Source organism: Abramis brama (genome assembly GCF_963993115.1).
Source record: "Abramis brama genome assembly, chromosome: 24".
In the NCBI taxonomy this organism is placed as follows: Eukaryota; Metazoa; Chordata; class Actinopteri; order Cypriniformes; family Leuciscidae; genus Abramis; species Abramis brama.
Window position 1 is genome coordinate 26,512,337 of NC_139986.1, and position 22,164 is coordinate 26,534,500.

Below are 22,164 nucleotides of genomic sequence, written 5' to 3' on the forward strand. Positions count from 1 at the left end.
ACGGCCCAATTATGTCTTAAAATGCAGGAGAACAGGAACATAACGCGAAAACGGGACCCAAAATCACACATGGCACACATCATATGCATTCAGTGCATCGTCACAGAAGAGTATGATGTGTGCGAATTCAAGAAATAGTTCACCCAAAAATTTACTCACCCTCATATCGTGGGAATTTCGTCCTTCTGTGGGATACAAAAGGAGATGTTTAGGAGAATGTACAAGCTGCTCTTTTCATACAATGAACGCATATGGTGACCAGGGGAAGTGGAACTCCGAAACGGACAAAAAACAATATAATAAAGTAGTCTAGTCGACCAAGTCTTCTGAAATAAAATGACAGGTTTTCTGTGAGAAAGCAGTCACTTTTCTTTTTCAATAAACCAAAACATTTTAATATCCGTCACATGACCTGTGAGAACTGATGGTATTCAGCATCACTTTCATAAACATTTAAATATGCGCAAATACAAATAAGATTTAAGGGCTATGACAGTAGGGAAGCTTTTCAGTGAAAAAATGACTTCAATTTTAGGCTGTTCCTCTCGTAAAGCTTCAGAAGACTTGCATGGAGCTTTTTTTTATGGTGCTTTTTGTAGATTTGATTCATTGTATGGAAAAGAGGAGCATAAACATTGTGCTAAATATCTCCTTTTGTGTTCCACAGGAGAAGAAACTCATGAAACAACATGAGGATGAGTACGCGATGACAGAGTTTTGATGGTTTTTGGTAGTAAGTAGGTCAAGAATCAAACCAACACACGGTTTGCTACACCTTTGACTTTACTGCTAAACACAGAGCTTTTCGTTTTGACAGCTCTTGAAACGTCTGATTTTTTCCCCTTTTCTTGAGGGCCAGCAGTGGGCAGGATCAGTAAACTGAGCTGGCGTAAATGTTTTTCCCAAAGTTTAACTCTACAGTTCATCTGTGACCTCAGGGAAACCAGAGAGGGGCTTCACTGCAATAAAATCACAGGAATCCACACAAACACACACACAAACGTGTGTGTGCCACGTCCATCAGGGGAAGCAGAAATCTTGACGGTGTCACGCATACCTAAGAAGACTCGTGTAGAGTTGCTTTGCTTGGCATCGCTCGTGGACCGGGAAGGAAACCCAGTTTGGAGCGCTCTGTTAAATCACCATTAAAAAAAGAGAGAAATTCTCGCTCACCTGTCAGAGAATATGAGCAGTGCACAGTGCCGCCCTCATTATTGTTTAATCAATATTATTCATAACTATATGAGTACAACAGAACACATATAATGAACACTGGCTGATTAAATATCATTCACTGCATTTGAAATTCATTTTAGTAGTCACTTATTTACAACAGTAAAATCTTAATAAATTCAAAGAAAACATTGTTAAAAGCTTTCAGAATTTTTTTTAAATATTAATATCACACCAACAAAGATTTACTGTAGTAACAATCACTAGTATATAGAGTATATGTATGGGGAACAATGGTAACCAAGCTGAATTTGTAATTAGATGAGCTGGTTGTGATCTGAAAAGCTCTCACTCACCTGACTTAACAAATCGCATGCTTAACTATACTATATGATGCTACATATATCTCCAATTATGATTGCAAAATGCATGATGCACTAGTGTTTTGATAACTCACCTGAATCTGTGAATCCCGTCTGAACCTCTAAACCTCATTCAGGAGCGGGTGTGTGGGGAAATAAATCCAGATCGATTGGTTTAGTCCCGTTGTCTGTTGGTGAATGAATGTTACTCACAGATCCAGCAGCGGTCAGTTCCGTTCATGAGACAGACACACACTGACACACGCTCGCGCACTGAGAGAGAGAGAGAGGGAGAGAGAGGAGGGGTGACGGAGAGAGAGCCAAGGTGAGAAACTCGACTGAGCCCCCCTCAAACACACACAATTCCAGACACAAACTGTATTAGAGAGGGAGGGTCTGTTTCAAACCCTAGTAAGCCGCCTACCTAGACGGCATTTTTGGGCATCATATGCGGCGGCGCGTGGTGTTTTGGGTAATAGTGCAACATCGGAGCACACAGGATTTTGTGGATTCACGCGCGCCAATTACGCCACAAAAATGCTGTCTTAGCAGCAACTCGCTTTGTTTTCAGACGCGTCCAGTGGGTGGTCGTGGGTCTTACATCTGGCAGAGTCGCGTACTGCATTTTTTTGAGCATCATAGTGGCAGACAGCATTTTTGTTTCGCGTGTATTTTTAGCAAACGCTTGATAAGCGACTTACAAATGATAAACAAGCACTTTATCATACAAGAGCTGCAATATTAGCATCTCCAGATGCGCCTGTCGACTCCGTTACGCGCCTGTAACACACATGAATGACACTATGATGCTGTCTAGGTAGGTAACTTGGTTTGCAGACGCCGTGTGTGGTCGGGGGTCTAGCACTATGCGAATTATACTTAGACTTTTAGGGGGTGGAATTTCGGCTTTATAGAGAATCTGTGAAATATTACACGTGAATACAAATGTAATTTTCGGGGCGCAGTCTGTGAGGTTCGTCTCGCGCTTATAAACTACTTTGGCTGTGTATTCACAGTCAGCTAACCGTTAATTATCTTTTAAACAAAACGTGATACGAAAACCTATAGATATAGTAGCTACTCACCTCCTCAGACTTACGATAGCGTCTGTTTTTCAACTGGTGAAAATAAAGTGTAATCTAACATGGGATAGTTCACCCAAAATGTTTAATTCTGTCATAATTTACTGATCCACAAAGTTGTTTCAAACCTGTATGAACACAAAAGAAGATATTTTGAAGAATGTCGGTGACTAAAAAGTTGATGGACACCATTGACTTCTTCCACAGTATTTTTTATTTATTTTTTAATACTATGGAAGTCATTGGGTCCCATCAACCGTTTGGTTACCCAAAATATCTTCTTTTACGTTCAGCAGAACAAAGAAATGAATACAGGTTTGGAACAACTTGTGGATCAGTAAATGATGACAGAATTTTCATTTCTGGATGAACGGTCCCTTTAATACTGAGACGTTTTAAATCCTTGAGAAATAACTAAGCCCTATAACTAGTAACTTTTGCTAAGACCGCTCGACCTCTTGCTGTGCGTTGTGAAGGGGGTGTAGCGGGTGAGGAGGTCAGACTCCAATCATTCGCACCCTCTGGCTGCATCAGACGTCTTGGCGCATGCGTGTTAGTGCTCTGCTGATGTTCCGGCGCTCAATTGCCACACTAATGTTTATTTATTCCACGATACTATCTCATGGAGTCATTCCAGAGTCTTTGATTCCGGTAAATCATCGGAAACAATCGGCGTGTGTGTGAGATGAAGAATCCAGATGGAGCGCGTAATGAGAACACGGAACAAACTCAAGGCAGATGCAGTGTGTGTGTGTGTGTGTTTGTCCCAAACAGATCAATTATTATAATCATCCCGAAAGTAGGAAACCGTGATGCATCACAGAATTCCAGAACTGAACCTAAAACACATGAGGATGAATCGCACATCACGTGATCAAGATCCTTTAACGAGGGCATCTCTATAATAGTGTTGGAAACCCAAATAGGTGATAATATCTATAAATAAATAAAAGAGACACTGTGCTTATTAAAACAACTTTTATTGTGTTTCATCATGCAGCTCATGATCAACACAAAGTTCTCTAAAAAAGGTCTTGTTTTCATACTCTCGAATTACCTATAAAGCAACATACTCTTCTCGTCAGGTTACTAAACGACTCGCTTGGACTGCACATTTAAGACATTTAACATTATACTGCGCATCTTCCAAGGAAACATTCATCACGAGAACATTCTAAACTGATCAAGACAGTCTTCTGAAAAATACCATCCCGGGAATTTTCCAAACCGTGATTCCACTACCTCAAAGCACTGAAAAGAACATCATTAAAAAGATGTGGAGCAGCTACAGTTCTGCCCAGAGCTGGCCATCCTCCAGATCCGAGTGTGTGCGCAGGACGACGTGTTGTGAACGACAACTGTACGCCAGGCAACTGTATAAATACTATCAAATATTTCAACTACAACTGATGAAAATCCTGGCATCACTCACGCTCCCTCATGACTGAAGACTGAAGATATCTAGTTTTCATCTTATATTAGAGGCATCAAGATGATCAATGATGCCAAAGTCATTGGTTTTGTGGGTCTGCTAATAATAATTGTGAGGCACAAACCAGACTAGAAAGCTGTGGAGGGGAATATTCTCAGATGATAATGACATGATTTAACTTTATGGAAAATAGCAGCTTAAAGATTCTGTCTAACGCCTTTTGTGTTTGATGGAAGAATGAAAATCAGATGTATAGAATGACTTTTATTTTGGGGGTGAATTATTCCTTTAATAAATCTGGCTTGCAAAATAGGCAGAAGAAAGTTCTCCGCTGGATGCAAGACAATAATCTGATCAGCCTAAAGCCGAACTATTTTTCATTTTCTGCAACACAAACCTCAGACAACACCATTCCTCCAGTGAAGCATCACGCTTGTGTTGATATTTCTCTGCGGCACAGACTGGAAAACTTGAAGAAAAAAAAAGGCTCCTGGAGGAGAACGTGTCGAGCTCAGGGAGCGGGAGGATGATTCTCCTTTCAACACAACAGTAAACTAAAACACACAGCCAAAACCACACTGAAGTGGAGAGCCCAGTCCAACCAAACATCTGGGGAATTGACTTATTCAAATACTTTGTTTTATATTTAATTTCATAGTTCTTTGTGTTGATGAGTGGGGAAACTCTCACGTGCTTTCATGCTGACACACAATGAATGGTTTTTAACCTCACTGCATGGCAAACTGGTTTGTGCGGTTGGTTTTAGGGGGACTGGTACCACTGGTGCGGATCACAGACTCAAAAGATTTAGGATCACGCATGTGGCAACAGCAAAAATCCAAATATTTTTCCTAATGTGCCGAAAAATAAAGTAATTTCTCAATGAATAGCGTCCATGTGTGTGTGTGTTGACGTGTGTGGGAGTTTCTCAGGCCTGTGTAAGCTTCTCAACATTCCTGTGGTATTTATGGCACCGTTCAGTGGCGTTTTACTCTGATGAGTGTGTCACATGTGTGAGAGGTCAAGAAATAAAAGAGCCGTCTCCTCCTGCCCCACACAAGCACTTCACACACTCCTACAAACCTTTCAGGACGATCTGTCTGTGCCATCTACAGAAACCCCACTCACAGGAGTGTGTGTGTGTGTGTGTGTGTGTGTGTGAGAGAGAGAGAGAGAGAGAGAGAGAGAGAGAGAGAGGACAGTGTGGAACTGTGTAGAAGAAATATGCGAGTCAATGGCGCCCCCTGCTGTCTGTCTGGCATTCTTACACTTCTGGATTGAGTCATTCATGAGTGTGTTAACCTTTCATTATCATGTGGGAGGGGAAATAGTAATTCTGCAGCAGTAAACCCGTTAACACCAGAGCAGTGAGATATTCATCTACATTACAGAGGGGTTTATTGACACAAGAGGAGGATTTAAGGTTCTGGGTCAGTATTGTTTTCTCTATAGCAGTGGCTCATTTGCTGGTCTCAAACACCTACAGTCATAAATCATTCTGTTCCTCAAACTAAATGTACATATTTATAACTTTATAAAATGTGTTGCATAACCAGCTAAAACCACTCTGACATGCATGAGGACAAAAGGCAAGAATGATGGCAGATTTGAACTTTAACCTTGAAACATGTTCACAGAAAGTGTCATGTGTTAGGTTTAATTATATACAATTCATTAATTACAATGCAATTTATTGTACAACTGATTGATAGATTGTTTACTTTTTTCTCTTTAGAACTTTATACTGTTTATCAACTGCTGAAAACTGCTCTCTCACACACACACATACACACACACGGTTTATATATTATATAAATATAAATAATAAATATAAATATATATACATATATATATATATATGTTTTATGTGGGGTATGTTTTGTGACAACATACCCCACTAGACCCAACATCTATTAAAAATATCTTTCTTTTTCCAGAGCAATAACATTGAAAATGTTTAATATTTGTTAACATACGTGTCTAAAAACGTGTACACTTCCAAAAAATGACACATATATAGAAATATATGCAATATACAAGTGGAAACTGAGTATGAAAGTTCTAAAAATAGTGACATAACAAATTAATATATTTGTAATGTAGACAGTGCATGAAATTCTGAGCTGTCAAACCTGCTTCACATCCACAGAGCAACACATGAGCTTCTCACACTGATCATGATTCACTCCAACAGTGTCAGGAATGAGACTGGCATGACACTTGTGCATCTATAAGCCATATGTCTGCAAGATATGGAGAGAAAAATGAGGAAAGATTACAGTCTCATGCTCTACCGGTACAAATACACACATTGTGTGTGTCAATGTGATGGACAGAGAGTGTCGAAATTATTTACGCTTTCATTTTAAACTTGAAATTCCTTAAAACAACAACTTATTATCGGGATGATGTACTGTAGGTATGTGGCCTTTAATATAGACCTGAATATTCTGTTTAATAACGTGATTCTGTCACATCTCATGAATCGTATAGTTTAACATAAATACAGTGATAACTTCTAGTGTTTATTATTTATCGTGGCAATCCAGGTTAGCCAGTAGGGGGCAGTGCAGCATGTTAAATATTCTCTTCATGAAGCGGAATATGATCTATGCATGCATACAAACTAATGACTAGTTACCAATGACCCATAAAGGAAATAGACGGCCACTATGACAACCAATAAACCTGATGAATCAAGAGCAAATGAAACATTTCAACCGTTCAAGGTACGTTTGAGTCACACAAGCAGAATTATGAATTATGCACGCCTGCTTCTGCTCGTCATGGAGAGCACATGAAACTGCCAAAGACAGAGAAATAAAGAACCATCGAAGTGCTCAGGGAAGAGCACTTCATAGGGAACACTTGACTTTGTAGCATTAGATGCACAAATCCCATTTTTAAAACGATTAGGCCACATTTTGGCCCCTATTTATGGAAAGTGACAGACACATGAGCATCCATACAAACAACACAGCTTTAGAATACAGTAATCCTTTATAGGAGTAAAATATAAATTTTTCACTGATTTACATTTGCAGATATTGTGGGGGGGGGGGGGGGGGGGGGGGTTATGTTTTTGAAATAAGGCTGCGTTTATTTTAACAGCAATATAGTAAAAGCAGTAATATTGTGAAGTATTATTACAATTTAAAAGAACTGTTTTCTATGTGATTATTTGATTAAATTGTTGATGAGTAGAAAGTCCAAAAGAACAGCAAGAGTAGCATTAACATTATAAATGTCTTTAATGTCACTTTCGATGCATCTTTGCTGTATAATAGTAGTTTACTGACCCCAAACTTCAGAATGGTAGTGTAAGCTTTGTTTAATTGTTGGAGTTCTTCAGGTACCTGTCCACAAAAAAGGTCAGTTCTACTCCTGACTCCCACAATAGGTTCCCTGATCATCTGAATTCTCTCCTTGGACATCAGATCTTGTGTTTCAGCACTACAGCATTAAGACATGCCCGTCCGTTCCTCAGTAAACACTGCAGGAGTGTGTCGTGCTTCTGAACTCCTCTGCAGAAATCACACAGCAAGAATCGACACACTCATTCCTGGAGTCTCGCACCGTCTTGACTCTCAGTCCTCATTACATCTCGAGAGGATCTGCCTGTCCAGCATCCCTTTATCTGTAACTTCCAACACATGGGCTGATTAAGTACTTGAATGCTTTGTCAATATTGTAATGGTCTACTTGTGAGTAAAGCTTTGATTGACACCTGTCTCAGAAACACCTGATGTCCTGCAGCACAGAAACCTTAAAAGTGTTTATTTAGACATTTAATAAGATCAAATATCATCTGCTTGTCTGAATTGCTGATGTCTCTTTTCTTCATCATTCATCATAAGGAAATAGGAAACACTTAATTTTAATGGTCCACCTCAGACATTCAGTAACTTTGCAACTACATGTCGACTTATTCTACTAACCTGAAATACCCTAACACGAGAGTTAGTCGACATGTAGTTGCAAAGTTACTTAGTAGAACGTCTAAAGTGACTAATACCAAATAAGTCACCTTTATTTCTATAGCGCTTTATACAACACAGATTGTTTCAAAGCAGCTTTACAGAGATAAACAGGAAAATAATGATTCAGTTGTCTTTATAGATAGCTCTATAAAGCCTATCAACAGTCATTATTAAACTGAAATCAGTTCAGTGTTGATTCAGTTCAGTTCAATAACTGTGTAAAGTCTTTATAAAAATCTTTATATTTAATTCAGTTCCGTCATAATTATTCGTTGGAATTTACTAGCAATGTCTGAGTGAAAAGTATTTCAGTTAGTTTCAGATATTTGTTGAGTGCTGTTGAAGTCTGAGCTGGTGTTTCTGTGGTTTTAGTGGCAGAATGAAGTCATTTCTCCTGAAGTTCAGAGGAACCGCAGGTGTAGAGAATCACATGACATATTCCACTAACATTACTATAACACCACGACCGCGTCCCAAATCACACACTCTCTTGATAAATAATGATTACTTCACGACTGCTAAAAGAGTGTAGTGTGATTGTGTATAAATGTCAGTTTGTCGTACACAGATCCTCTCCTGTGGCCTCATGGGATAGTAAAGTGTCCATCATATGAGAAGTAGATCATCCGGGGACTTTTTCCCTACACTTTAATGAGCTCTGTAAATTCAGACACTGCTCTCGTCACATACTGTGTTTCGCCTACTATATAGTAGGGAAGCGTGGATGCACTATTTCGCATCTGTTAATTGTGCATTTTTATTTTATTATTTTGTATGACTAGAGGTAAAACAGCTAGACAACTTTATTCCTGATCAAGTCCTAAAAGGTGCATATTAGTACCTTAGAGTATAACATGTACCCCTGTGTTACTACTATAAACCTAATAAGGCTCACATTTCTCTGAGAGTGAACTTAAGTGTGATTTTAATGACTTTTTTGAGGCCACTGCACACAATGAGTTAACACTGACTGCATGCTGTGAGGTCATGGAAAAATAAATGTTGTAAATACTCATATGCATGTTTGCATTTGTTTGCTCCGACCAGCAAAATATGAATTCACTTTGATGGGTTCAGATTCAAATCTTATTGAGATTCAGATCAGTTCAGATCTTATTTTCCAAATCACGCTGATAACTGAAGTTCCCAAGTCTTACCGTTGTACCATCTCAGATGTGGAAATAAAGATGCAGACATGTGCAACACTCTCAGCTCTGCATCGGGAAGCTGTTTTATTAGAGCAGATTATGAGGAATAATATCACTTGAACTCACTATTAAAAAGAAGCAGATTTTGGGATTCGGAACTCAAACACATGCATATACTTTGACTCACACAGACTGTAGTAACCACAGACACACACACACACACACCCATGAGTTAAGGCAACTGTTGGTGGTCCCCAAAGCACAGTATGAATGTCACCCACAAGACTAATGGAAGCGTTTCGTCACACACACGCACACACACACACACACACACACACACACACACACGCTACACCAAAACATCTAACAAATCAAAATCACAAGCTTTCTCCATCGCAGCACCATCGATTATTACATTTCTACATCGGTTCTTAGCTGTAATTCATCCAGATAAGTGAGTTGTTTTGCTTTTGTTTCCCGAGCGCAGTCTCCATGCACACACTGCACATTAGAGCATTTACTTCATTTGGTATCTCATTGGCCTCTGCCAAGGACAGAAAACATTGTGTTTAACTTTGGTCTCAAAGAACTCCCTGATTCACTCCAGCTTGGGTCATATTTTTAATGATGAATACACCCCCCCCTCACAGAAGGCTGAAGTGCTCCGCCAGTCTGACGGCTGTGTGTTTTGAGGGCTAGTTTGTCGGGGATTGGCTTTCACACACACAGGCTGAAAGGGTTACTGTTCAATCTATTCTGCGCTCGCCAGAGTGCGCGGCCGAGTGGCGCCGGCGCGTCACACACACACACACACACACACACACACTCTCTCAGCCTCCTCCAAAAAGCTCTAGACATCATCAAGAAACAGAGCTGACAACTGCCCCCACCCTGCGCCAAAACACAGCAGCAGCAGTGTATCTGTCACAATAACCTCAGCAATAACACGCACTTTCCCTCGCAGTGACAGGCGCGCGTCTCGGGAACACGGAGAGCCGCTGTGCGCGTGAAGTCGCGTTTTTACGAGTCTCGCATCTCTTGAACTCGCAGACAGTGTGTTTGCTGACTAATTAACAGTCTGGTACCGTCAGCATCAGTTCACAGTCATTGTAGAGGGGTTGCAGTGTTTCTCACGCCGAGACTTTTGGACAAGAATCGGGCTCAGATTTCTGTCTCTCAGACTCCCCCCCACCCCCTCCTCTCTTCCCCTTTCCAGAAGCTGTACGCCAGGAGCTGCTGGCTCTCCCTGCTCTATTTCACCAATGACAGTGTTTGAAAATGGCTGCATCATATTTTAGCGCTGTGTTAACATCAGCGCGCTTTTACGCACAGCGTTTCCATGCGGAGTATTTCCACAGCGTTATAAGAGCAGGAACGGCACAGAATTTCACAGGAGAGAACGATCTGCATTCATTCTGCAACATATGCATCATTCAATATTTTTCATTTCTCAGATCCTTCACACTCAGTCCAAGTTTAACAGATTTTATTGCTAAAACCATGGCATTTACATTGACATGTTTATTATTATTATTATTATTAATATTCTCTTAAATTCATTTTTAGAAGTTTTCAAGTAGAATTTCTGGTATATTCTATTCTCTTCTCTTTATCTATACATACTCACAACAGTTAAAACAATAAATAAAACGTACACATTTGTTTTTGTTTTTTTACTAAAATACTATATGATTTTCAAAAGAAAGAAAAGGCTGAGTTCACGTGTATAATTTTCAGCCCAGACTCTTTTTTTTTTTAAATCTTCATTATTGATATTAATATTTGTACAAAACTTCTAGGCATCAACGTAGTGTTCTTCTTCAGTCTCTATAAATAGAGTTCAGTGAGGAAAGTGAAGTTCTCTCTTGCGTCTTCGCAATAATTTCATAAAAATAACCACGAGCTGAAGTGCTCCTCGTGAGAATATATGGTCCTGATCCTTTAATAAAAATAGCTGCATTCTTCTTCGTCTTCTTCCCTTGACTTAAATATGTACATATATGTCATATACTTTGAATTAAAAAGCTATATATATATATATATATATATATATATATATATATATATACACACACATATACATATATATATATATATATTTAAAAAAATAGATTCGCTATGTGGCGCCACACATCCCTGTCCGTGGGTAAACAGTGCAATCATTGAGAATCGATCCACCCTCTCGCTGCTCAGCACGAGCACTTGCACTCGGAGATGATCGGGTACTGCACCGGTATCCACGTGCAGAACTTCTGCCTCAGGAACCCCTGGCAGTACCAGCGCAGGAAGGTCTTGGTCACCGACTTGACCGGCTTGCAGGACATGCCCTCGGGGAAGGAGCACGAGCGCTCGCTGAAGCAGTTCCCCTCCTTGATGTAGCGCGGCCAGAAGCGCGCGCCCAGGTCCTTCCAAGTGTACAAAACCGGGCAGTGCGTGTACATCCACAGCCACTGCAGGAACTTCCTCCGCGCCTTCTTGCCCAGCTTGACGCGCCTGCCGTACGGCGTCTCCGCGAGGTCCAGCTTCTTGAGCTCGGGCGGTATGGGCATGCGCGGGAGCTCCGGGGGCGCGCTGGTGTTCAGCTGCGCGGGCAGGTGGATGGACATGAAGTTGGGGTCGAAGTGGCTTCCCAGCTTCTTGCGCAGCGTCTTCTCGGAGAGGTCCTGCTCACGCGGGTCGTACTCCGGGTCGGGCTCCTCGATGAGGTCCGGGACGGGCAGGTGTTCGCTGGGCGAGGGCCTCAGGCGCAGGTAGTGCTGGGCCGCGGTGCCGTGCGCGCACAGGAGCAGCAGTAGTAGCGGGAGCGCGCGGGTGATGCTGCCCATGACTTGTCTTCTGTGTGTCTATGGAGTGGAGTTGGCCCTCACTGCGCCCTCGTGCATAAATAGTCCGAGCGACAGCACGAGCGAGATCTTTTAATAGACGGCCGCGTGGCCCGGAATGACATGGGCTGTTTTTTTTTCTTTCTTTCACAGGGATACTCGCTCAGGTGAGGCGTGCCAAGTGCAAAAGGTTCAAAAGCGTATCCTCATCGGATTTTCCTCTAGCGAAGCTGTTGGCGTGTCACCATGGCAACGGGATAGGATGGGATGGCACCGTTTCTACAGCCTGCTCGGGTTTTGTTGCCGGGTGCCACCCAAACTGGCGTTTGAAATGTCAGCGCGCCCGCGGAATGGAGCGCGTCTTAGCCAATGTTATTTTTACGCTCTCGCTCTCTCTCTCCCTCTTCTCTCTCTCTCTCTCTGAGGGCACAGGCTCCAGTCCGTCCCGCCGAACCGGCGCTGCTGACCCGGGACGAGAGCCGCTCAGTCTCTCCTCAGAGCGGGCAGATCCTGCAGAACTCCGCGCGCAATCAGAACCTCAACCCGCGTCTAGAACATGTTCGGCATTAGTCCCGTATAAAATCAGACTCTTGGCAGTTCCGAGCAGTCCTCTACACGTCACGCGTTCCCGCGAATATCTGCTGCATGTTCTTCATATCCCCGCGGTGTCAGAAATCCGTCCGAAAACTCGCCTGGTCCTGATCTGGGACAGAGGAGAATGAGCGCGTCTGGAGGAGAACGCCTCTCTTTCCCAAGTTAAATATCCCCTCCCATTCCCTCCCCCCTCAACTCCAAGAGCGCGCGCGCGCGTGTGTGTGTGTGCGCGGGGCCAGCTCACCAAGAACCCTCACTCTGACTGACAGCAGAACACACACACACACCACAACAGCTCTAGATTTATCACAGGCTGTTACAGAACAGCAACCAGAAAACACACATTTGGGATTTTCCATATCTTGCACATTCCGTGACACTTAACCCACCTATTATGATGGTCTTGCACAAATAATGTTCAAGTGGAAACCTTATAATTCATTCATACCACATTCAAATTACACTCTGTGCTGGATGCATCGGTCATCTGGGGCTTTGGCTCATATTAGCATGATGCATATTGTGTATTTATTTAAAGGATAATTATTTTAATGCTTTTCTTTCCCCTAATAAAGCCATTTTTTTTAGTAGTCTGACATGGCTAGTTGTGCCACACACACACACACACACACACACACAGGCAACATCACTTTTCCCAAGGAAAAAGAAAAACAAAGTGAAGTGCTTAGGAATCCAATAATTGGTCCATTAAAGCGCCTCTGGTTTGTGTGGAGGTTTGTGGATTCGGCTTCGACCTTTGCTCTTGCCACCGGCAGAAACCAACGCGCATGAACTCTCGGGGTCACCAAATAAACGTCCACAATTAAGTGTTTCAACAGGCCACATAGCGAGACGTGTCACCTCTCACGGTGCCTGGCGTCCAAACGACAAGAAAAAAAATTCACTATCACTATCATCACCATCACTATCATCCAGAAGCAGCTCTCAGGTGAACAGGAGGCGAGTCAACGTTCAAATCTCCCCAATTAAATCGTGCACGAAAAATGCATGTGTAAAACTTTACAATAACTAGTCATTAACAATATAAAAAAATGTCAGAATATTTGAATGCACATTAATTCATCATTAAACTTGAGCATTATTTAATAACTATTTAATAATGCTCAAAAGATGCGATATTATTGGTTGATATTCTTAATGAGCGTGTTATTTGAAATGTCTGTGGTGATTGCAGAGGCTGGAGGGATCTCCCTCTGTGAGCTGTGGGCTTCATGACATGAGGAGTGTGAGGAGTGTGAGGCATGTAAAGCAGGGCCCCAGCAGTCTGTGGATGTGTGGATGTGTGTGTCGGTGGCAGACTGTCTGGCTGCGGTTCTGTGGTTCTGTGGTTCAGCTGCCGGGGTCACGGCGCATATTGACCGCTAGAGGGCGCTAACGAGAGCGGCGCACTGACGCTGCACTAACACACCGTCAGGAACATTCAAACAGCTAAACATGTCCTGGAATTTTGGTTAAAGTATTTTCACATTCAAATTTGAACGAATGAGCTTCTAATGTTATGCAATAAATAATGATCTGATAATGAATGTTGTTGTAAAGTGTAAAAAAAAAAAAAAAAAAAATTGATGTAGCTAAACCCAATCAGGTCCATCAGTTTCATGCTTGCAAACTAATTCACATAGTTTGATTTAAAAAATATTATCAAGAATATATCTCAACTGCATCAAACCACTTTTAATCTGGCAGTATCTCAACAGACGTATGGTAGAATTCACTTAAAATGATTCAAGATTTAAAATAATACAGATAGACCCATATAGACCCTCAAATACTGCAAATATATGAGTATCTAGAGACAGAACTAGAAACTAGAACGATGGATGGATGGACAGATAGACGGACAGATAGACGGACAGATATATAGATAGATGGATGGACACATAGATAAACAGATGAGATGGATGGATAGAACGATAGATAGATCTGAAGATATTCTGAATAAACAAATATAAAAATAGGCTATACAGTGTAGCTATTGCTGACTCGTGCTAAATTGCTTAATGTCCAATAAACGTAAATATCTAACGTGAATATCACTTCTTTTAATTCATTTAGGCTCATTTGATGTTCAGTCAGAGTAAACAAGCGAGTTGTCACTCATCTCTCGGTCTCTGCTCTCGTTTCTCTGGCTCAGTGTCTCTAACTGGAAGCAGATGCTGGGAATCTGGGCTCGTTTAGCGCTGCCTGTTTGAAGATTTACTCTTTATTCTTTCTGAAGCTTTCACTGTAAGCCTTGTAAACAGCATTAAATTGACGAATCTCTGTGGCGACAGCGATGGAGGCCGGTGCCGCGTGTTTATCGCGATGTAGTGATGAAGTGCTCGATATAAACGAGTGTTTGGGCCGGTCCGATCAGAAATATTTTCGTGAGTTGGTACCGCGGGATGAAGTCATACCTTACGTTCAGCATATGGGAGCAACGGCGTTTGATTGACAGCTCAGACTGTGAGGGTTTTCAGTGACACAGCATGGGGACGCTTCCCTCTAAATGTGTGTGTGTGAGAGACTGAGCGCACAACTCCAGCACAACACAACTCCACTCTTCTATTCAGGCCTAACGTGTTGCACAGAAAGGGGAGGAGAAGACACAGGAAGAAAAGAAAAGTGGAAGAGGGGGTGGGCAGGAGGTCAATAATGATCTCTCGGCCTCATTTAATTGGGATGCGGTCAGTGTGTGTGTGACTTCACTGCATTCCAGCTTGATTAACCTCATTCATGTTGACTAAAATTAAAATGAATGCGAGAAAATATCCTGCTGGGACGGAGAGCTGGGAAAAGGAAGAGACCCAGGGAGAGGGCATTCCCAATGCGAGGGGGGCGGGATGACATCACATTCCTGGAGCCAGATTCATAATAACCACAAGATATTGCTGTAAATGTAATTCAGCCCGTCTCAGAGGCCAAATGCGTACGGTTGATGTGCGAGTAGCTGCGTGTGCCCAGATAATCAGTTTGACGGCTCAATCGGATTGGAAAGACTTCATGTAAACACTTCAATTGATCGGGTTGAAAGGGCTGGACCTGAATTCATTCAATTAACATGAAAAAGAAATAAGCATTTAAAAGCTTGAATACGACTATCTTGCATTTATTTGAACTTTCCGCCAGCTAACCACTCCGTAACCCAGAATGCACTTGCAAAACAAAACGTACTTCTAATCTAATCTCTCTTTCTAATATATTTGGCAGATATACTGTTGGCTCATTTTGCACACAATACAGTACTGAAGTTTGTCACCCAGCACACATTTAAATACTCATATTTTGTTGTTTTGTGCTAAAGCACACGCTACACAACACATCGCAGATTAGCTTTACTTGGAACACTATCAAATCATTGGATCAATACGTCAAATGACCAACAGCCATGACATTTATGAGCTGATAAAAATCATTTCTGTAAGAAGAAACTTCTTACAGTACATTAAAGATTCTTACCAACTCCACAAACTTTGTAGTTTATACACTGCCGGGCCAAAAAAAAGAAGAAAAAAAAAGCCACTGTTTGGAGTTAAATGTTTAAGAGTCTATGATTGGATCATTATTGCAGTGATTATTATGTTTCTAGCATGTTATATGTTTGGCAACAGTTCTTCTAACTCTAAAGGTGATGATACACAGGGCAACTTTTTGAGCAATCTTGCCGAGCGATTGTTGCTTGAGCACTTTCCCATTGAAAATGGGCAATACATTTCTATCTGGATAATTTAGATCGGTCGTGGGCATCTGTGTCTCTCATCTGGTTGCCCGTTGACGGCAACATTGCTCAAAAAGTTGCCCTGTGTATCATCCCCTTAACTGATGGAGTGTGTAGCTTTTCATTTCTGAAACAACCATGTATGAAGAACATCATGTTCATATTCCAGGATGACAATGTCCAGATTCATCAGGCTCAGATTGTGAAAGAATGGTTGTGAAAAGCTTGAAGAATCATTTTCTCACATGAATCCAGAGCTTAAATTCATTGAAAGTGTTTGGGATGTGCTGGAGGAGACTTTACAGAGTGCTGGACTCTTGCACTGACAACACAAGATCTTGATGGAAACAACATCACAACATTTATTTCCATCAATGAAACTGATTTATTTCCTGATGAATCCTGACATTGTCATCCTGGAATCCTGGAGTGTTTTTTTGTCCGGCAGTGTATATTGTTTTTATACTTACAATCAACGACTATCAGTAGTTTTACATGTTCATGGGATCAGTTCAACTGCTTAGTTTCATTCGGCTTCATACTCTATTAAAGACTTTTTATGAAGCCTATTTCTATGGCGCAATTGAACAGGAAAACACTTCCAGAACCAACCCCGCTGAAAAACTATTCTCACTTTCACCATGGACAGACAAATGATTAGTTACTAAAAACTTTGTGGTGTTGTGTCTGGTTAGGACACGCTGTCAGGAGAACCGAAACACACTTAGGAACGTAATCCTACCGAGTCCTTTAGATTTATCTGCTATCTGTCCCGCTGTCACACTCACGGCTGTAGATGTTAAACACTGTGTGTGTGAGAGAGAGAAAGGCTCTGTGAGGTGAAAGGATAACTCTGAGGAGTGTGTGTGAGTGTAGTGAAGATGCCGATGGCTCTGAACACACACTGTGAAATGCCTCAGTGCAGCGACAGCATGCAGAACAGCACAGGACAGAGACGCTGTAGACACAGAAGATGTCCTGAATATTGACTCACACTGGTGATCTAATCAAAAGACACATAAACGAGCAGCTGCGGACAAACACGGAGAAAACAAACATCCCTCATTCAGCACAGAGAGAGAGAGAGAGAGAGACAGCTGGACCGTCTCTGATAGACCTGCACATGTACACGCTTGCTAAGTGATTCTGTCACTCAATGATATAGTCAATCTATTGAAAATCTATTGCATCTTTAGGAAACTCAGTGACATAAAAAAAAATAAAAAAAAAACTTAAAAATGACAATATTCGTGATTTTCTCAATTTTATATCATAAAAATACAGCAAAAAAGGAATGGGCATCACAAATATATCGTAAAAGCGTTGCAAAAAAGGCAAAAATGTATACAGAAATGACAAAAATTGGGTAGGGTATCAAAATCAAAGCTACTGAAAAAGTAAAGAAACTGCACACTTTGAAAGCCTCCAAGGATTTAATAAGAGTTTATGCTTTAAGTCATTTTACTTTTCCTCAGATAAGTCTAAGGAAGTCTGTCTAATCAAATCTGAGGAAGAGTCGAAGGGCTCAAAACATTACTATTTATTAAACTCCGGTACTGTGGGAGCTTTCAAAGCAAGCAGAACCTTTATTTATGTTTTTCAATTTATGATTTTTTTTAATGGACATTGCATATTTCTATGAGATATCATTTAGAAACATCATGATTATTGGAATTTGAAGCTTTTTATTTGACAACTACAGCATCTTCCTGACTAAAATAGTTCTTTAACTAAAATACAAGCCTTACATCTAACATTTTAACCCCCACAGACACAGATAGACAGACAGACAGACAGACAGACAGACAGACAGACAGACAGTCAGACAGACAGACAGATAGACAGACAGAGTCAGATAGACAGACAGATAGACAGACAGAGTCAGATAGACAGTCACAGACAGACAGATATAGATAGACAGACAGAGTCAGATACAGACAGACAGACAGATAGATAGACAGACAGATATAGATAGATAGAGATAGATAGATAGACACAGACAGACAGACAAATAGACAGACAGACAGACAGACAGACAGATAGATAGACAGACAGATTGATAGACAGACAGATAGATAGACAGATAGATAGACAGATAGACAGTCAGTCAGACAGACATAAATAGATAGATAGACAGACAGATAGATAGACAGACAGATAGACAGTCACAGACAGACAGATATAGATAGATAGACAGACAGACAGATAGACAGACAGATAGACAGTCACAGACAGATATAGATAGACAGACAGAGTCAGATACAGACAGACAGACAGATAGATAGACAGACAGATATAGATAGATAGACACAGACAGACAGACAAATAGACAGACAGACAGACACATAGATAGACAGACAGATTGATAGACAGACAGATAGATAGACAGATAGACAGTCAGTCAGACAGACATAAATAGATAGATAGACAGACAGATAGATAGACAGACAGATAGACAGTCACAGACAGACAGATATAGATAGATAGAGACAGACAGACAGACAGACAGATAGATAGATAGATAGATAGACAGACACATAGATAGACAGACAGATTGATAGACAGACATACAGACAGTCAGATAGACAGTCAGACAGATAGATAGATAGATAGATAGATAGATAGTCAGATAGATAGACAGATATACAGACAGATAGACAGACAGATAGATAGACAGATATACAGACAGATAGACAGACAGATAGACAGACAGATAGACAGACAGATAGACAGACAGTCAGTCAGACAGACATAGATAGATAGACAGACAGATAGACAGACAGATAGACAGTCACAGACAGACAGATATAGATAGATAGACAGACAGACAGTCAGATAGACAGATATACAGACAGATAGACAGACAGATAGACAGACAGATATACAGACAGATATACAGACAGATAGACAGACAGATAGACAGACAGATAGACAGACAGTCAGTCAGACAGACATAAATAGATAGACAGACAGATAGATAGACAGACAGATAGACAGTCACAGACAGACAGATATAGATAGATGGAGACAGACAGACAGACAGACAGATAGATAGATAGAGATAGATAGATAGACAGACAGATAGACAGACCGACACATAGATAGACAGACAGATTGATAGACAGACATACAGACAGTCAGATAGACAGTCAGACAGATAGATAGATAGATAGATAGATAGATAGTCAGATAGATAGACAGATATACAGACAGATAGACAGACAGATAGACAGACAGATAGATAGACAGATATACAGACAGATATACAGACAGATAGACAGACAGATAGACAGACAGTCAGTCAGACAGACATAAATAGATAGATAGACAGACAGATAGACAGTCACAGACAGACAGATATAGATAGATAGACAGACAGACAGACAGACAGATAGATAGACAGACAGATAGACAGTCACAGACAGACAGATATAGATAGATAGAGACAGACAGACAGATAGATAGACAGACAGATAGACAGTCACAGACAGACAGATATAGATAGATAGAGACAGACAGACAGATAGATAGACAGACAGATAGACAGTCACAGACAGACAGATATAGATAGATAGATAGAGACAGACAGACAGACAGATAGACAAACAGATAGAGATAGATAGAGATAGATAGATAGATAGACAGACCGACACATAGATAGACAGACATACAGACAGTCAGATAGACAGTCAGACAGATAGATAGATAGATAGATAGATAGATAGATAGATAGATAGATAGTACTTTAAGTATTATTACTGTATCTTATATTAAATAAATGTAGCCTTGGTAAATCCAGCATAAGAAAACATCAAAAAAAAAAAATTGTGTGTGTGTAAATGAAAGCCTTTCTAGATATGTGTTACTATAGATATGTACACAAGCACAGTCTCCTTTTATCTCACTCTCGTTCATCACTCCATCCATCAATCCAATCATAATTCTAAACAATGGCACAGTGTGTGTGTTTCTTTGAAGTCAGGGTTGAAGCGTGCTTAATTTAACAGTATGTGGTGGTCGTTCTCGCTGCAGATTCACTGCTACTGCTCAACGTAATGCCACACACACACGCTCGCATCAAACGGTCAGACGGCCCCTCTGACATCACTCTGTACACACGTCCACTCCAGCTGTTGTGTTTCATCCAGGACACACCCACCGGCTTATGAATGATTATTAGTGTTATATTAACAGACATAATGAACACACACACACACACACACACAGTCTGGCTCCAGTGGATTAGATGCTGCTGGCATTTGTTTTTAGCTTCTGCAGGGCGAGTGTGAATGCAAACACTCAACAGCGACCAGACTATACACACACACACACACACACACACACACACGATAACCTGACAGAAAACATTGGAGTAAAACCTTCTTTGATAGGCTCTTTCACACCCTTCATAGAACAGAATCTCCACAATAAAGCGACTGATCTGATACACACACATCAGGCTGTGACTACACAAATATTCAATTCAGAATCAATGTGCAGAGTTGCTAAAAGCCTTGGTGATCTACAGTTGACCTCGTGAAATCTATTACTTGGCAGAAAGAATATTTTATTCTTCTTTTTATTATTAATAAATGAACCTACTACAGTGTTTTCACAGCAGCTGTTCTGATATTTCCCTGACAATCAGGTCTTTGATCCAACCTTAAATATTAAACTTCTGCAAGCTTTATGGACAGAAACACTTTTTTCAAACTTTTTTTGTTTAGTGAAAAAGAGCAGTGTTAGATGGGTGTCTACTTTCTTGTAAACTTTATACTTAAAGTACTTAAAAACCATCTAGTAACCATGCAGAACACCCTAGCAACTTATGAATGAGCAACAGTGTAACACACACACACACACTCCTGCAGCGTAACGACTGCCAATGACAAGAGACAATCTAAAACTGATGTTACAAACCCTGCATTCACACCGCAGCTGTTTGTGGCCATATCTGATTTATCCCCTCACATGTGAATCTGAGAACATGTAAAAATACATGTATAAATAGATAAATATTTATATGAATGAATGAATGAATGAACAAACGAACGAACGGCACACTTGATTTACCCTTGACATGAAGAGATGGCAAGCTGTTAGACCAAGTATATGGAGTGAGACCTCCACATATTACACTAGGTAAATAAAGAGTATAATGTAAGATGAATTATTATATATTTTATATACCAGCTTTAAGTTAATCTTAAAATAATATGGGATGACATATTCATTTGGATAATATATTTTAAAAAATGACAACGCATCAGAAAATGTTCACTTCACCTGTATTGACTTGATAATCTAAGATAATAGTGATCACATGGCATGAGTATAAACACTGCTCTGTTCGTCTGAGCATCCGGACACTGACTCAACCAATGGGGAGAGTTTGGGGGCGGGACTATATGTTTTCCAACCAATGGCAGATGGGAAGAATGTTCAGGAAACCTGTTTGAAAACAGTCAATCCCAGTTGTTGACACTTCGGTTTTCAACATCAAACCCGTTCCGCCACATCACATGACATTTTCACCTTCAGCACACACGAACACATTACTTCTCACCAGAATCTCGTCCCGGGACGCCACATTTAAAGTCATGTGAACAACCTCACCAACACAGGGTTATTATACTTAACCTAAACTAAAACCCTAACATTTCTCTTACTTGAAATAAATAATATATATATTTAATACATTCAATATAATATAATATAATATGATAAAGTAGGACACTTAATGAAGTGGGAGCTTAATCATCTATAATTATGTATTATGTAATGTAATATAATATAGTATAATAAAATATATTAAACCATGACATTTAATAAAGTAGTAGCTTAATCATCTAT

The 22,164-nt window shown here is 40.6% G+C and overlaps 2 protein-coding genes across 3 annotated transcripts in view; both read right to left on the minus strand.

Annotated features, from left to right (window-relative positions):
- The window catches only part of ntn2 (netrin 2), a 32,223-nt gene extending 30,302 nt beyond the window's left edge, over positions 1 to 1,921 (minus strand). The window contains exons 1-2 of one of the 2 annotated variants that reach the window (XM_084103173.1): positions 1,631 to 1,792; positions 160 to 185 (exon numbers count right to left, since the gene is read on the minus strand). The gene's annotated coding sequence lies outside the window, so the exon portion shown is untranslated. Of the gene's footprint in view, positions 1 to 159; positions 186 to 1,630 lie in introns of both variants that reach the window. The other variant, XM_084103172.1, reaches the window with a different exon arrangement.
- A 9,373-nt stretch (positions 1,922 to 11,294) lies between these two features.
- On the minus strand, positions 11,295 to 14,325 carry nog2 (noggin 2). Its single transcript, XM_084103178.1, has one exon. It carries the CDS (start codon positions 12,000 to 12,002, stop codon positions 11,367 to 11,369), a length of 636 nt encoding a protein of 211 aa, XP_083959304.1. The 5' UTR covers positions 12,003 to 14,325; the 3' UTR covers positions 11,295 to 11,366.
- Positions 14,326 to 22,164: the final 7,839 nt, after the last annotated feature.